Below are 18,155 nucleotides of genomic sequence, written 5' to 3' on the forward strand. Positions count from 1 at the left end.
GGATAGATTGGAATAACATATATGTGTGAGATGTAAGTTAAAATCTGTGATGTTTAAATATACTCTCTCCACCGTTATAATGAGAAAGGAATAAAAGATTTTATCTTTGCAACCATACTTATGGAATATGATTTGAAATATATTTACTTTTTAAAGCTTTGAAAAGCCAAGAGGAAACAAAATGAATATGTGATCCTTCTGAGAAATGCCCTCCTTTCTGCACTTGACTGGGTTCAGAATCCCTGTGTTGGGTGTGGCACCACAGTGTGCTCTTAAGGTAACAGCCAAGTAAGAAGGTCAATTTGCCGGCAGGTGCTAGCAGAGGTAGTAGAGCTCCCAAAAGGTGGTTTAATTTTCCTCAGTTTAGCCATTCTTTTTCAGGTTTTCACAAATACCTAACCTGTAAAGCATCATGACAGGGGAAAGTCTTCTCTGAGAGCATTCACAGGCCCCTTCAGCTGCTACCCCCACCTCTGAAAGCAACATGTAAAAATGCCAACTTAGGAGGCAAAGGATCATCTAACATTATTTTATTTAATGAAGTCCCCCTTGGTTTAATGACCTCCCCAGACACCTCCGTCCACCTTACCTCCATTCCTAAAGCTTGCAGGAGAGCTACGACACAGCTCAAAACCTGGTCTACAAACAATCATGTTCTCCTTTCTCTCCTTATTTTCTTGTTGGCAGTTTAACAAAGTCTTTCAGGGGAGTTGGAGGAACCTCTAGTGTTTAAGCCCCTACTTCACTCAAAGTCTTGACTCTTGAGTTCTCTTCCTCTCAGGACCTTAGGAAGTTCACAGTCAATACTCTCCCTTTGAACTTGGTCACTAAAAGGATCTCAAGGCTAAGGGTTAGACAGTAGATCTACTTCACAGGTCAGCTTGCCTGCCTGATTTAGGACAGTTTTCTGTGAAGACACTTGTAGCTCATTCTTTTTAGAGATAAATCCTGCTTCTACATGGTACCTAACATTATTAAAATCAAAAAAAATCTCAGAACCTTCCCAGCAATTGGTTAAATCCACACTGGGGGAGGGTTGGCAGAGACATGTTAAATACACTTGACAGCAACGCCCATTTATTCCATTCAGTATTTAATGAGCATTTATTATGCACCTAGTATAGGTCTAGAACTGTCTCAGCACTGGAGACACAGCAAGAAAACTACCCCTGCTCCATAGAACTTGTCCGGAAAAATAGGGAATAAGGCTCAAAACCTTTCAAATGGAGCCTCAGTTGGGTTAAATCAAAAGAAGTTAAAGAAATCTATGTGAAAGCTTAAATTATATTCAGAATGGTTTGTTGAACCACTAGGTGCAGAAATTTCACTGATTGTAAGAAAGTTTCAGTAAAACCCAAACTTTGAATCCAATCTAGCACCTGTAACTAGGAAACCAAAAATCAACCATATTTCTTTCCTACCTTTGAAATACTCCCATGAGAGATCAACTTGATGATGGGTGATGACTTGGCTGGAATAGGGAGTGTGGGAGGGAGTCACAGGAGGGAGGGGATATGGGGATATATGTATAAATACAACTGATTCACTTCGTTGTACAGCAAAAACTGGCACAACAGTGTAAAGCAATTATATTCCAATAAAAGGTTTAAATAATTAATTAATTAATTAATTAATTAATACTCCTACAAGAAAAAAAAAACAAACAAAAAACTTACTTGCAAGCCTAAAAATAGATGGGAAACTTTTTTTCAGCTTTATTGAGATAATTTACATAGAACATTGTGTACAGATGGTTGCAGAGAACAATAAGTGAATTCTCTCTTTCACAAGTAATTGCCAAAACTGAGCCACAGAACATTTCTGTTATATCACTGTTTCACAACTGTAAGAATTAAAAGAAATGATGATTCCCTCTCACTGGGTTTCCTTTCATTGTCTCCTTAACTATATCCCCTTTAATTGTGTTATAATGTAATGTCTGGATTTTTTAACCCAAGAAACTAAAGTGTTTATTTTATACATCACTCCTATATTTTGGGTGTTACATGCTCTGCCAAGAATTCAAAAAATTATTTTGGTATGGGAGGAAGAGGAAATTCCATTGCTTTCTGTTTTTTATGTTTGTTTTTTAAGAACTTTTATTGAGATACAGTTGACATACAATAAACTGCATATATTTAGAGTGTACAATTTGGTATTTTTTTTCTTATTAGTAATGTGTATATGGCAATCCAAATCTCCGTTGTTTTTTAATCACAGAATACCCTTAGCACATCTCAGAAATAAAATTGATTAAAAGTATAAAAAGTTTTGTAATTCCAGCTGATGCATTTGAGGTTTATAGGGAGAATCTGCATTTTCTCACCATCCTTTCATACTTTAACTCTGAGTGATTCAGGTTCTGTCCCACCATTCTATGAAGAAAATAGCATTTGGAGTATAGGTTTTATGTAAATAATTAATTTCTTTACCTGATTTGAAATGTACATAGGATCAAATATAGAAAGCTGAAAAGCACAAAGAAAATAAAATATCCATAATCCTATCAACTATTAGTTAATTTTGGAATATTTCCCACGAATCTCTATTTGTGTGTATCAATTACTACTTTTGTTTTTTTCTACTAGTCATACAGGTTTACTCACAGCTTTACAAATAAATCGTGTCCATTCTTAATTTTCCAGCATTGTTTGCAAGACTGTCTCAAAAGAAAAGTTTTCCCCCTTAACCACTTCACCTAATCAATTCTTACCCATCCCAACTCTAATGACATTCATTGCTTCCAAGAATTTGGCACGTAATGTACCCCTGTCCTTACCTTTTTCATGCATGTGTATTTCATCTTCAATAAAACACTTGGTTGCTCAGGAGCAAAGGCTCCATAGAGTTGAAACCCAGTATGCTAATGGCCCGATGTTGTTCAATAATTTACCTTCCCAGGGGTGCTCTCCTGGGAACACAGGGGATACTAATTGACTTCAGCAGTTGGGAGAGCAATGACCAAACCTTTCCTAATTCTGAAATCTATCAGGCCATGAAAGACTCCAGTAGCAGACGCTCAACCACGGAAACCTCAACAATTGTCCCGCACTATGCCTGACCAATGCCAAAGACTGAGCAAGGCCCGGGTGTCCGGACGATTTGGGCCCCAGGTCCAAACTGGAGTCGTGAGGGGTGTGGGCCCCACACTGATCCACTGCCTGGGCTTTAGGTTTCTATTCTCAGGTCCGTGCGCTTTATTCTTTAATCCAGCTTTCCGGAAAAGGGACAATGATGTCCACGCCAGCCCTTGATTCCTTTCCACCCTTCCTGCGTAGGTGAACCAGCCATTTCCCTCAAGCTGCCGGGTCTTTCCTTTAGGTCTGCACACTGAGGAGTCAGAGACAGTCAGGGTGCGAGCGGGAGGGTCAGACCCACACCAGGGCCACGCCCCGCTCCTCCAGGCCTAAGCGCCGCCCCGGAGCCGAGTCCCTGCCCATCAGCCTCACCGGCTCCTCACTTCCGCCCCTGGCGCGGCCCAGGCCACGCCCACCTGCGTGACAGCACTTGGCACTTTGCGAGTGTAGGGATTGTTGCGTCTGCTGAGCTCGGCTCTCTGCGGGGCTGGCCTCAGGTTTCTCGCTGATCTCCTAGGAAATGATAGCAGCTTACCTATCGCGCAAGACACCTCCCGGCCGCCTGGAGAGTCCCCTTTTTACTTGGTGCTTCGTTGGGATGCGTTTGGTGGCCCTAGTGCTTCTGCTACCCGTATTCTCCGGTAGGAGCCTGGAGAGAGTGTGCGCCCTGGCGGCGAACTAGAGCGGATCGGGAATCAGGCCGACAGGAAACAAGGGTTGGGGAGTTTTGCTTTTTGTCTCAGGTCGGAGCCCGGAGGCTGCGTCCATCCGGGGTCATAAGACGTTGGGGTAGAATGTGTGGCCAGAGTGTCTGCGGGTCGTGCTGTGCGGGGATCTATGGGAATGGGGACCACATAGTGCCCGAGGAGGAGACTTCCTTGATGGTGGGCAGTAAGCGGTGGGGAGGTGGTGGGCGCAGCTGGGGCTTATCAAGGGCCAAGCTGGGTCACTAGTAAAAGCCTGCAGGGTGTTTCTGGGACTGAGCCGTTTGCGGACTGCAGTGCTGACCTGGTGCTGATGGGGACGGCTTGCTCTTGAGTGCCCAGGTGCCTGGGGATGTTGTTAGGCTGGTGCTGTGCCTGTGGGGAGGGTTTGACCTATGTTCTCTGGGCGGGGTGATACCTTGCGAGTGGGGTGTTTGTGCCCCGCTGGGCCGGGCTGGGCTGGGGGAGCCCATGCAGGGTGTTCCCGGGTGTGTGCTTTGTAGAAGTGGCCACCCAGCAGTGCAAGTGTGGGGGCAGGGAAGCTACTGCTTGCTTTATGTGGGGCTGGGACGCTCATGTTTGCATGTAGCAGTGAGGTGAGAGCAGGTGCTGGGTGGGACCGCAGCTGCACCCCCACCCTCCCAGTCCCCCTTTGGTGAGGGAGGCTGTGACTCAGGATCCTGAATACAGCAGCAGAACTCACCACCTCTGTGCCCCATGTGGGCATCAGACAAGGCACCAACAACCACAGAGGCGTAAAAAGTGATAAGGTGGCCGCTGGGCAACACCTGCAAAAGAGGCAGAGGTGGGTGAAAAGGGCCCACTTGCAACTATTACCAGAGGCAGCACAGGTAAGAGAAACCAAAGACTTGTGCTATACTGCCACCTGCTGGAAAGCAAAAAAAGACCTCTAATTTCTGACGTTAAATCATTAAAATCAATCAGGCAGTTCAGTGCTTCAGAGGCGCTGGCGGAGGAACCATCAAGCATCATGGAGCACCATCAAGCACAGGGAAGAACCACACTAACACTGTACCACAATAAGAAAATGATAACTCCTAGAAACCAAACTTAAAGTCGCAGAATACTGTGATCTAACTCATGGAGGATTTAAAATAGCTATCATGAAGAAACCCAATGAGCCATAAGAAAACTCAGAGAGGCAGTTCAGTTAACTGAGGAATAAAATTGATCAACAGAAGGAATACTTTGCCAAAGAGAATAAAACTCTAAAAAAGAGCTAAATTTACGTTCAGGAGGTGAAGAACTCACTAAATGAGATGAAGAATACATTAGAAGGCATTGGCGATAAGGAGATCTATGGAAGAAAGAATTAGTGAACTCAAAGATGGAAATCTAAAATGATACAAGTAGGAGAGTAAAGGGAAATAAGATATTTTTTAAAATGAGAAAATTCTACGAAAGCTATCCAACTTTCTTAGGAACAGCAACATTAAGGTCATGGGTATCATGGGTATCCCAGAACAGAGGGAGAGTGGGGCAGAGTATTTATTTAAAGAAACAATAACTGATGGGACTTCTCAGGTGGAGCAGTGGTTAAGAATCCCCCTGCCATTGCTGGGGACACGGGTTCAATCCATGCTTCAGGAAGATCCCACATGCTATAAAGCAACTAAGCCCCTGCACTGCAACTATTGAGCCCATGTGCCAGAACTACTGAAGCCCACATGCCTAGAGCCCATGCTTCACAAGAGAAGCCACTGCAATGAAGAGCCCACGCACCACAATGAAGAGTAGCCCCTGCTTGCTGCAACTAGAGAAAGCCCATGTGCAGCAACGAAGACCCAATGAAGCCAATTAATTAATTAATTAATTTTCAAAAAAAGAAACAACTGAGAACTTCCCAAACCTAGAAAAGAACTGGATATAGAATTTCATGAAGCTAAGAAAACACCTAATTACCTCAAAGAAAGAGACCTCTAAAATACATATTAAAATTGTCAAAAGTCAGTGACAAATAGTTTTTAAAGCAGCCACGGAAAAAAGGATGGTAACCTATAAAAGAACCCTTATTAGGCTATCAGCAGGTTTCTCAGCAGAAAGTTTTCAGGCCAGTAAGTAGTGGAATGACATTCTCAAAAATACTGAAAGATAAAAACCATCACCCAAGAATATTCTATCCAGCAAAGTTATCATTCTGATATGAAGGGAAAATAAAGACTTTCCTAGGAATACAAAAGCTGAGGGAGTTCATCAACACTAGACCTGCCTTGTAAAAAATGTTGAAAGGAGCTCTTCTACCAGAAATGAAACACTTAAAATATTGGTTGGCACAGGTAGTGCTTAAATTTCCTCTTTCTAATATGATTCATACCATCCCTATTGTTTTAAGAAACAAATTTTCACTGACATATTTTAGGAAAAAAATATAACCCACAATATTTGGAGTTCACTTTTGATAATCTTACAATACTATTCCTATTCATAGCAGTAATGGAGAATGTATTCATAATAAAATAATAAAGCATAAATATTTTAACATGAAAGAAATTACAAACCCTGATAAAGGGAAATGTCTGTAACTGAACCAATGGGGAAAAAAAAAAAAAACACCTTAAAACAGGTATAAAAGCAGCAAAGAAAAAGTGATGCTTTGCAGATATCTCTGGAACCGGTTGGCTGAACAGTGTAAAGAATATGAATTTTGATCCAAGAGTGTATAGAACTGGTAACAGTGCTGCTTCAGCTCTGGCACTAGGAACTAGAAATGCAGTGATGAATGAGACGTGGTCCTCCAGAAGGTTACAGCCTCCTAGGGAGTATAAACAATGAACAATTACAGATTGAAAAGTGCTGTGAAAGAGGTAAATTGGGGCATCATGAGGACACTTAACCTAATTTTTTGAGTGAGAGATGTTAAGAGCCTCAAGAAAGAAGTGAGATCTAAGATGAATCTGAAGGATGAGTGGGTGAGAGGAATGGAAGGATCTCTGGTCAAAGCTGAAATAAAATGATGCATGGAGGTCTAGAGTGCTACAGTAAGTTGAGTAATTTAATGAGCACTATTAGTGGAATTGATTATGGCTTAGGAGAGGGTGCAAGAGTGAGCAGATATTAAAGCTCTGTTGGCCATGTCAAGGAGCCTTAAACATTATCATGAGGGCATCAGGGAGCCAGTGAAAGCTATCTGGAGGAAGGAACTGCCAAGATGGCAGAGTAGGAAGACACTGAGCTCACCTCCTCCCATGGGCATACCAAAATTACAACTATTTACAAAGCAACTATTGATGAGAACAACCTGAAATTAGCAGAAAAATATTCTACGACTAGAGATATAAAAAAGGAACCAAAATGTGATGTGTAGGAGGGGCAAAGATGTGGTTTAGTCAAGACACATACCCCTGGATAAGTGACTGATGAATGGTAGTTGTAATTACAATTGTCATGATTACAATTGCAGAAGTTGTCTCCAAGGAGTGAGGTATCTGTGCCCCACAGTGGGCTCCCCGGCCCAGGGGTCCCACACTGGGAAGATGAGCCCCCAGAACATTTGGCTTTGAAGGCCAGTGGGGCTTCCTTCTGGGAGAGCCAGGGCTCTCTAGGGAATAGAGACTTCACTCTTTAAGGATGCATACAAAACCTCACATGCCCCAGGACCCAGGACAGAAGCAGTAATTTGAAAAGGGCCTGGGTCAGACCCACTGGCTAATCTTGGAGAGCTTTACAAAGTGGCAGGAAACACTGGGGATATAGGTACTGGAAACAACCACTTCAGGGAGCTTATCCCACTGTGAGGACATTGGTGCTGTCAGGTACCATTTTGGAATTCTCCACCTTGCTTATTAGTGCTGGGACTTGGCCCTGCCCACCAGCCAGTCAGCACCAGTCCTGGGACACCCCAGTCCAGGCAGCTAGTCAGTGAGGACATAGTCCCACCTACTATCAGGCTGGCTGCCATAAGATATCTGGAGCCCCCGGCCACCCCATGACCCAGTCTTGCCCACCAGAAGACTGAAGACACAGCCTTACCCAAGAGTGGGCCAACATTAACCTAGGATCCCTGTTACCCAATAGCCAGATGTAGAACAGGGCATCCAGCAGGCCGGCACAAGACCCATGACCTGGTTTCACCCACCAGAGGATGGACACCAGCCCTTGGAGCCCCTGAGCCCCAGCCCCGCCCACTAGTGTGTCAACACCAACTCCAGGACCCCTAGGGCCCTGCAGCCAGAGACACTGGGACCTGATCCTGCCCACCAAGCCAGCACTAGGGCCAACTCCCACAAGGTCCCAGCCCACCAGCAAGTTAACACAACTGCCAAGACACCTTGGGCCCCTCAGCCAACCATGTTAAGAACTGAACCCATCCATCAACCAATCAATACCAACTGTGGAACCCACCTGGGTCATGGTCCCACATACAAGCAGGTTAGCATTAGTCCTGGGCCCCCTGGCCCCACAGCCTGCCACCATGAGACCAGGTTCTACACCTCCCCCCGCAGGACTCCACATCCAACCACTTTGTGACCTGGCCCCACCTATCACTGGGCCAGCACCAGGACTGGGATTCCCCTGCCCATGTAGCCAGCCATGCCAGGACCCAGACCTACACCAGTGGCTGGCAGCCTCGACACAGTCCACATAGAAGGCACTCCTAGAGCATTTAGTTCTAATGGCCAGAAGGTAGTGTGCTGCTGTACCCTGTAGGATGTCTCCTACATAAGGTCCCTTCTCCAAGATCAGAAGACATAACAAGCACATATATAGAAATAAAATTGACAAATTAGGCAAAATGAGGCAAGGGGGGAATACATCCCAAACAAATAAACAAAAACAGGATAAATTACCAGGAGAAGAACTAAGTGAACTGGAGACAGGCAATCTTCCTGACAACAAGTGTGAGATAATGATCATGAAGGTGCTCAAGAAACTCGGGAGAAGAATGGATGAGCAGAGTGAGAAGATTTAACAAAGAGTTAGAAAATATGAAGAACCAGAGATGAAGAATACAATAACTGAAATAAAAAATACACTAGAAGGAATCCACAGTAGATTAGATGATACAGAGGAGTGGATCAGCAAACTGGACGACAGGGTGATGTAAATCACTCAAGCCAAATAGAAAAAAGAAAAAGGAATTTTAAAAAATGATGACAGTTTGGGACTTCCTAGGTGGTGCAGTGGTTAAGAATCCACCTGCCAATGCAGGGGACCAGGGTTTGAGCCCTGCTCCAGGAAGATCCCACATACCGTGGAGCAACTAAGCACATGTGCCACAACTATTGAGCCCGTGTCCCGTGACTACTGAAGCCCATGCATCTAGAGCCCTTGCTCTGCAACAAGAGAAGCCACTGCAATGAGGAGCCCACACACCACAATGAAGTGTAGCCTCTGCTCGCTGCAACTAGAGAAAGCCCATGTAACGAAGACCCAATGCAGCCAATAAACAAATTAAATAAATAAATAAATTTATTTTTAAAAAATGAGGACAGTTTAAGAGACCTCTGGGACAACATTAAGGGTAATAACATTTGCATAATAGCAGTGCCAGAAAGACAAGAGAGAGAGAGAGAGAAATGGGAGAGAGCAGATTTGAAGACAAAACAACTGAAAACTTGCATAACCTTGTAAAGGAAACAGACTTCCAGATCCAGGAAGCACAGAGTCCCAAACAGGATCAACCCAAGATGACCACAACAAGGCACACTGTACTTAAAGTGGCAAAATTAAAGAGTATTAAAAACAGCATAGGAAAAGTAACAAGTTACATATAAGGGAACTCCCATAAGGCTGTCAGCTGACTTTTTAGCAGAATCTCTGCAGGCCCTAAGGGAGTGGTAGGATATATTTAAGGTGATAACAGGACAAAACCTACAACCAAGAATAGCCTACCTGGCACGGCTATCATTCATATTTGAAGGAGACATGAAAAGTTTTACAGAAAAGCAAAACCTTAAAAAGTTCAGCATCACGAAACCAGCTTTACAATAAATGTTAAAAGGATTACTCTCAGCAGAAAAGAACAGACCACAAGTAGAAATAGAAAAATTATGAAAGGAAAAAGCTCATTGGTAAAGGCAAATATACAGTAAATGTAGTAGATCAACCACTTATAAAGCTAGTAGGAAGGTTAAAACACAAAAAGGGTAAAATCATCTATATTCATAATAAGTAGTTAAGACATACAAGAAACAAAAGGATGTAAAGCATGATGTCAAAAACAGAACATGTGGAAGGAGGAATAAAAGTGCAGGGTTATTAAAATGCACCAAACTTAAGAAATCATCAACTTAAAATAATCATATATATATAATATATATATGTATATAGCCATATATATGTATATAGCCATATACATATATATAGTACATATATATGTATATAGCCATGTAAATATTATAAATATTATATATGTATTATATATATGTATATAGTCATGTAAATATTATAAACATTATATATATCTACTATATATGTGTATATAGCCATGTAAATATTATATATGTATATTATTTTGTATATATAATATTTACATGGCTATATACAAAATGGAATATTACTCAGCCATAAAAAATATAATCTTGCCATTAGCAACATCATGGATGGAACTATAGGGTACTATGCTAAGTGAAATAAGTCAGACAGAGGAAGACAAATAATGTATGATTTCACTTCTATGTGGGTCTAAAAAATAAAACAAACAAATAGAAACAGAGTCATAGAACAAGCAGTTGGTTTCCAGGGGGGAGGGGGGGAGGGGAAGGAGAGAAATAGGTGAGGGAGATGAGAAGGTACAAACAGTGTGGGGAATATAGTCAATTTATGTAACATTTTTGTATGGTAACAAATTGTAACTACACTTTTCATGGTGATCATTTTGAGATGTATGGAAATATCAAATCACCATGTTGCATAACAGGAAGAAGCATTGTAAGTTAATTATAGTGTTGTAAGTCAAAAATACTTTAAAAACAAACAAACCTATAGAAAAATAGATTAGATTTGTGGTTATTAGAGATGGAGGATGAGGGGAGGGAGAATTAGATGAAGGTGGTCAAAAAGTACAAGCTTCCAGTTATAAGATAAATAAGTACTAGACATGTAGTGTACAACATGATAAATACAGTTAGCAATCTGTCCCTTATATATAAAAGCTGTCAAGAGAGTAAATCCTAAGAGTTCTCATCATAAGGAAAACACTTTTTAAGTTATTTATTTAATTTTGTATCTATATAATATGACGAGTGTTTACTAAACCTATTGTGGTAATCGTTTCATGATGTATGTAAGTGTAGTCGTTATGCTATACACCTTAAACTTACACAGTGCTGTATGATGATTATATCTCAATGAAACTGGAATTTTTATAAAATAAAAAGGTATCTGACTAGAGCTTTGGCCATAAGTATCATATCAATATTAGCCTGGTGGCAATGTGGAAATGAACTGAATGAAAGGTGGTAAGGCTGGTAAGAAGACCTATTCAGAAACTTATATATGGCTTATAAATGAGTGGGAATTGAGAAATAAAATTGATAGGTTAGATGCAAGAGTCTGCATTTTGAGAAATCAAAGAAAGTTTTAAAATAGGTAACACGAATGACCCCTGTCACGAGAGACCCACCTCTGAGCATCCAAACTCCTTGGTATATATATTTATTGTCTTCCTGCCTCATTTCACCTAGTTACCATCATACTTTTTATACATGTTAAAAGTTCCAAGGAAGTAAGTTAACCATGTAAAGGGGTGAATTCTAACTAGTCAAAATACCTTATTGGGCATTTTCTATAAACATTAAGCCTTTCTCCCAAGCCTGTGCCTAAGCCTACCTACAAGGAAAGGCAAACTGACAGAAAGTAAAAAATAATAATGTATTGTTTCTGAAGGCAGTGTATGGGTTGGCATTTAGTATTTTTCCCTTGTAACTGATGATGCGTCTGCCACCCAGTTTCATCTTTCCCACCAACTAGATCATGTTTATGAGGCACATTTTCCAAGTTTGATAAAAAGATGTTGTGTTGTACAATACAGATATTCTTGCTTACAAGCATTGTACCAGCCTTTTAAAAAGTTAATTTATACAAGCATGGACATTAGTTTCAATAAAGTTTTGTCTTGATATTCATTTAAAAAAATATGTTGTGTACACAGTGAGGGAAGGGGCGGGATGGTCAGGTTTCACTGAGGTTCCATTTTTGGTCAGAGACCATAATTTTCTGAAGGTACCACCTGGGCAGGGATGTGGGTGTGTGCTTGAGTAAGAGAGATACTTTCAATTTTTGTAAGCAGGTAGAGAGTGCTTGCACGATTTTTGTAAGTGTACAGAAGGTAAACAGTTCTCTTGGTCCATAGTAGAGACTGTTTCATCTTCCTGAAACTCATCTGGAAAACTGGCGAATTTTCTGAATTCAGCCTATCATATTATATAATGGCAACTATTGTTAAAGTATAAAATGACAGCCTAATAATAATTATATTGCAAACTATCTAGAAAAAACTTAGTCAAAATACTATCTTTCCAAAGCTGGGAATGTTTAGTTTGAAACTCCTCACAGGAAAAAAGAATTCAGTAATCTAAGAGAAGAAATTTGATTATTAAAAACATGTGATAGCATTTTTCACAGAACTAGAACAAGAAATCTTACAATTTGTATGGAAACACAAAAGACCCCTAAGAGCCAAAGCAATCTTGAGAAGGAAAGATGGAGTTGGTGGAATTAGGCTTCCTGACTTCAAGCTATATTACAAGGCCATAGTGATCAAGACAGTATGGTACTGGCACAGAAACAGAGAGGAAGATCAGTGGAACAGAGTAGAGAACTCAGAGGTAAGCCCAAGCACATATGGGCCCCTTATCTTTGACAAAGGAGGCAAGAATATACAATGGAAAAAAGACATCCTCTTCAATAAGTGGTGCTGGGAAAATTGGACAGCAACATGTAAAAGAATGAAATTAGAACACTCCCTAACACCATACACAAAAATAAACTCCAAATGGATTAAAGTAAATGTAAGGCCAGACACTATAAAACTCCTAGAGGAAAACATAGGCAGAACACTCTATGACATACATCAAAGCAAGATCCTTTTTGACCCACCTCTTAGAATCAGGGAAATAAAATCAAGAATAAACAAGTGGGACCTAATGGAACTTAAAAGCTTTTGCACAGCGAAAGAAACCATAAACAAAACAAGAAGACAAACTTCAGAATGGGAGAAAATACTTGCCAATGAAGCAACAGACAAAGGATTAACCTCCAAAATATACAAGCAGCTCATGCAGCTTAATACCAAAAAAGCAAATAACCCAATCCACAAATGGGCAGAAGTCCTAAATAGATATTTCTCCAAAGAAGACATACAGATGGCCAACAAACACATGAAAACATGCTCAACATCACTAATCATCAGAGAAATGCAAGTCAAAGCCACAATGAGGTATCACCTCACACCAATCAGAATGGCCATCATCAAAAAATCTAGAAACAAATGTTGGAGAGGGTGTGGAGAAAAGGGAACTCTCCTGCACTGTTGGTGGGACTGTAAGTTGGTACAGCCACTATGGAAAACAGTTTGGAGGTTCCTTAAAAAACTAAAAATAGAGCTACCATATGATCCAGTAATCCCACTACTGGGCATATACCCAGAGAAGGCCATAATCCAAAAAGAAACATGTACCATAATGTTCATTGCAGCACTATTTACAATAGCCAGGACATGGAAGCAACCTAAATGCCCATCAACAAATGAATGGATAAAGAAGAAGTGGCATATATATACAATGGAATATTACTCAGCTATAAAAAGGGATGAGCTGGAGCTATATGTAATGAGATGGATAGACCTAGAGTCTGTCATACAGAGTGAAGTAAGCCAGAAAGAGAAAAACAAATATTGTATGCTAACTCATATATATGGAATCTTAAAAAAAAAAAAAAAATGGTACTGATGAACCCAGTGACAAGACAAGAATAAGGATGCAGATGCAGAGAATGGATGCGAGGTTGGTGGGTGCGGGGGGTGAAGGGGAAACTGGGACGAAGTGAGAGAGTAGCATAGATGTATATATACTACCAACTGTAAAATAGATAGCCAGTGGGAAGTTGCTGTATAACAAAGGGAGATCAACTTGATGATGGGTGATGCCTTAGAGGGCTGGGACGGGAAGGGTGGGGGGGGAGTCGCAGGGGGGAGGGGCTATGGGGATATGTGTATAAATACAGCTGATTGACTTTGGTGTACCTCACAAGCTGGTACAAGAGTGTAAAGCAATTATATTCCAATAAAGAGCTTAAAAAATATGATATTGGACCCAATCATTACAGTGTATAAAGCTTGTAATCAACTGATTGGTAAAGCAAACATTCTAAACTGCACATTGTTGAAAGCATATCTTTCATGATGCATGTTAGTGGGAAGAAATACTTATTTAGTTGAATGGATTAAACCATTCGATTGACATTTCTTTTCCATACTGAGCACTGTATGTGAGAGTAATATCAGGAATTCTTTCTTCATGATATGCTTTTGTGTTAGTTACTGAAATCAAATGCATAAAACAAAGAACACTTGTATAATTTAATTATGGGCATGCTGTTAACTTGATTTCTTTCTTGGTTCTGGGAAATTCTAGAATGATGTTATACATTTGTATCTAAAAAGCATTTCTAGCCCATTTTTTCCTATTGTAAAATGAGAATGTCTGGCTCAGAGTATTCAGTAAATTTAATGTTATTAATAAAATTCAACTCTATACTAATCTTTAAACAATGTTTTTAATAAGTACATTTTTAAATTTGCATTTTGCTTTTGTTTTGTTTTGGGCAGTTGATCAAGGAGCATTCATATATTAAGATCAGCATAGTGGAAATTTTGAAAACATCTTGCCAATAGGTGGATTTCAGGACATGGGGTAAATGAAATGTTGGACAGAGCATCAAGAGAGGAGTTTGAAATTTAGAATATGATGTAAAAGGAGGGTAACACTTCACTTGTTTACAGTTCTCTCCTGACCAGTCTCTTAGTCTGAAGACCTAGATCCAGGGAGTAAGAAAGAAAAGTTTCTTCGTGGATCAAAATAGGTCTGTTTCCCTTCTCCTTAGGTCCCTAACCTTATAGGAAAGACCTCTGCATTCCTTTAGCCCTTTAGGACTTTACTTGATGTGTCTTCATTATATTATTGAATTTTCTAACAGATGTATAAGGTTCTCAAGTGTACAGATAATTAAAAGGAAGAGAACTTGCTGAAGTAGGAATGGCATTGTTCTAGGGAAGAACCCTCCACAAAAAAAGGCAAGAAGTAAAAAATTCTAACAGCATAGCAATATAGCAGCTTTACTGTCAGGATATATTGGATAAACAGCCCAAACAGCTACTGCAGGGAGCTTCTAAGGGAATGCACGACCCAGTAATCAGTGAAGGAAGATTAAATTACATTTACAGTAATGTTCAAGAAACCAATTTTTGTGTAAGGCTATCCAAAGTAATAAAATTTGATATTTAAAGGGTGTCCATTTATTTATAAAATGTTCAATTCACTAATATGAAACAAAAGGAGGCCATATTTTTAAAAATATTTTCACCCATATTTATTTTGATCTATGAAATCCACAGTGCTTATTTGATTTACCTCTTACCATAGCATTTCTTGAGCACCCAGTGTGTAGAGAGTTTAGTACAAAAAGAAGGCATGTGATCCTTGCCCTCTAGGACCTTGGCTTCTGAGAGGAAACTGAGCCTGAAGTGATAAGTGCTTGTGTTTCAAAATATGGAAGAGTAATCTGAGCAGAGTGCTATATACTATAGAAAAGAAGAAAGGTGAGTTTTGAAATGGATTTGGAAAGAAGTGGGGAAGGATACATACCTATAAATACATTTTAAAACCAAGAATATTGATGCTATGTCTTCAATTTAGTGTTGAATGAAAGTTCACTTTATTTCTCAACAAACCAAAAGCTCAAAGGTTGTTATTTAAAGTCAGCAAGGCACATCCTTTGCCACTACTACCACTTGGGTAAAAACATGGGGCAGTCATTTAAAATCTTGCCAAGAATCTATTTACTCCGCATTACCTACCTGATGTCAGGCCACAGTCCCTGGCTGATGAAGGAGATAAAGTACCTTATTTTCATATTCTTATTCTCCTTATTCCTAGATGCCTGTGGTGATCCACCGAGATTTGAAACTATGAGGCTCCAGGGTGCCCCTAAACCCAGTTATAGGCCTGGGGAAAGTATACGATACGAATGTCGCCTAGGTTTCCAGCCCATGGCCCCTCCTCTTCCCACCTCTGCTGTTTGTCGGAATGACAATACATGGTCACCTCTCCAGGAGGCCTGTACAAGTAAGTAAACAAACAAAAAGTATTGTTTATATTTCTGGAGATTTTCATGCATTTTAGCATGCATATTCCACCACTGCAATGATGCTTTTCTCATGTGAATATAGGTTTTAGATGGTAATGCATTTTTTCACTCTTTGAGAAATCCTCAAGGAATCTCCTTCCTGGCAGTAGGTCACCTGGGTAAATATGAATCATGTTTGGCCACATAATAAAGAAAATAATAACTAAATAAATAATAATATTCTCATGAATTCAAACAAGCAATGTAGAATTTTGAATTTGATTCAAACTTATTTTGAAATTGGTATAAACCAGCATATTTGAACATTTTCTTTTAGGAAAATCGTGTCCTAACCTAGGAGATCCTGTAAATGGCCAGGTTAACTTCGTAAATGGAAGTATAAAGTTTGGTTCACAGGCTCACTATGTTTGTAATGAAGGGTAAGTAAGATACTCCTTAGAGGAAATAAGGTTAAATGTTAGTAATTCCATTTTTGCACTCCACCTCTTCTTAAGCATTCTGATAAAGTTGATTTCATTTTGCTTTCTATGTGACAAGTCGTACTTGTAGCCAAACAACTTTTGTGTTTTATGAAGACTTAAAAGATGTGTAATTATAAAGAAATTTAAATTGCAGGAAAGCAAAACTGTATAACTTACTATATGTAATAATAAGCCTATTGTTTGCATTAAAAATGTAGTAATCATGGTAACTTTATTCTTGATAATAAAGAGTACCCTATTTAAAATTGTCAATTCTCAGAGTTGAAGTAGAGATTATGGAAATAGAAGGTAGAATTGCCAACCAAAGCTATTCTAATATTGAGAAAATCTGTAGTTGTACGAGACCCAGATTGATCAGCTTGGCCTGGATGGTAATGTCAATCATGATCTCTTAGTAGGAAAAGCTTATTTTTAAGACTGCTGCCAAAGAGTGAAGCATCTCAGAAAGGGGTACTGAGCATTTAATAACAGCTTTTTTTTCTACAGGGCTCCTTTAATAGTATATATTAGGGATACTGGGCATTTATTTTAAAATATGAACTTAGAGGGTAAATGTAATACACTGTGGAAATACAGTGGTTTACTTAATATTAACTTTAATCATATTTTGCTGAGTTCATTTAATAGTTCTAATATTTTGTGTATGTGTGGAATCTTTAAGGTTTTATACATATAAAATCATATCATCTGCAAACAATGATAAGTTTACTTCTTTCTTTTCAGTTAGGATGACCTTTCTTTTTCTTGCTTAATTGCTCTGCCTGGAACTTCCAGTACTATATTGAATAGAGGTGGCAAAAGTGAGCATCCTTGCCTTTTCTCATCTTAGAGGGAAAGCTTTCAGATTTTCACCATTGAGTATGATGTTTGCTGTGTGTTTTTCATGTATGGTATTTATTATCTTGAGGCAGCCTCCATCTGCTTCTAGTTTGTTGAGTATTTTTATCATGAAAGATGTTGAATTTTGTCAAATGCTTTTTCTTTACCAATTGAGATGATCATGTGGGTTTCTTCCCTTCATTCTGGTGATGTGACATATTACTTTTTTATTTTCATGTATTGAGCCACCCTAGCATTCTAAGAAGAATTTCCACTTGGTCATGGTTTTTAATTCTTTTTATACACTGATGAATTATTTGCTACTATAATGTTGAGGATTTTTGCATCAAAGTTTATAAGGAATATTGTTCTATAGCTTGCTTTCTTGTAATGTCCTTATCTTACTTTGGTGTCATGGTTACACTGGTCTCATAGAATAATTTTAGAAGATTTCCTTCCTTTTCAACTTTTTGGAAAAGTTTCAGAAGGATTGGTATTACTTCTCTTAAATGTTTGGTGGAACTAACAAGTGAAAACATCAGATCCAGGACTTTTCTTTATTGGGAGATTCAGATATTCTATTTTTTTATGATTAAGTCTTGGTAGATTTTGTGTTTATATGAATTTGCTCATTATATATAGGCTATCCATTTGTTGGCATAAAATTGTTCATAGAACTCTCATAATATTTTTTAATTCTGTAGAACTAAGTGATAATGTCCCCACTTTCATATCTGATTTTAGTA

General features: G+C 39.5%; 2 protein-coding genes across 4 annotated transcripts in view; both read left to right on the forward strand.

The window, feature by feature from the left end:
• The window catches only part of LOC130848829 (membrane cofactor protein-like), a 66,462-nt gene extending 62,961 nt beyond the window's left edge, over positions 1–3,501 (forward strand). The window contains exon 13 of the mRNA XM_057727208.1: positions 3,322–3,501. Within this exon, the coding sequence (XP_057583191.1) occupies positions 3,322–3,501 (180 nt within the window). The remainder of the gene's footprint in view (positions 1–3,321) is intronic.
• A 34-nt stretch (positions 3,502–3,535) lies between these two features.
• The window catches only part of LOC130849399 (membrane cofactor protein-like), a 36,630-nt gene continuing 22,010 nt past the window's right edge, over positions 3,536–18,155 (forward strand). For all 3 annotated transcript variants that reach the window (XM_057728264.1, XM_057728263.1, XM_057728262.1), the window contains exons 1-3: positions 3,536–3,718; positions 15,898–16,086; positions 16,425–16,527. In XM_057728264.1, coding sequence (XP_057584247.1) covers positions 3,598–3,718; positions 15,898–16,086; positions 16,425–16,527 — 413 coding nt within the window. In that variant the 5' untranslated portion in view covers positions 3,536–3,597. The remainder of the gene's footprint in view (positions 3,719–15,897; positions 16,087–16,424; positions 16,528–18,155) is intronic.

The sequence above is a fragment of the Hippopotamus amphibius genome, chromosome 3, assembly GCF_030028045.1.
Source record: "Hippopotamus amphibius kiboko isolate mHipAmp2 chromosome 3, mHipAmp2.hap2, whole genome shotgun sequence".
Classification (NCBI taxonomy): domain Eukaryota; kingdom Metazoa; phylum Chordata; class Mammalia; order Artiodactyla; family Hippopotamidae; genus Hippopotamus; species Hippopotamus amphibius.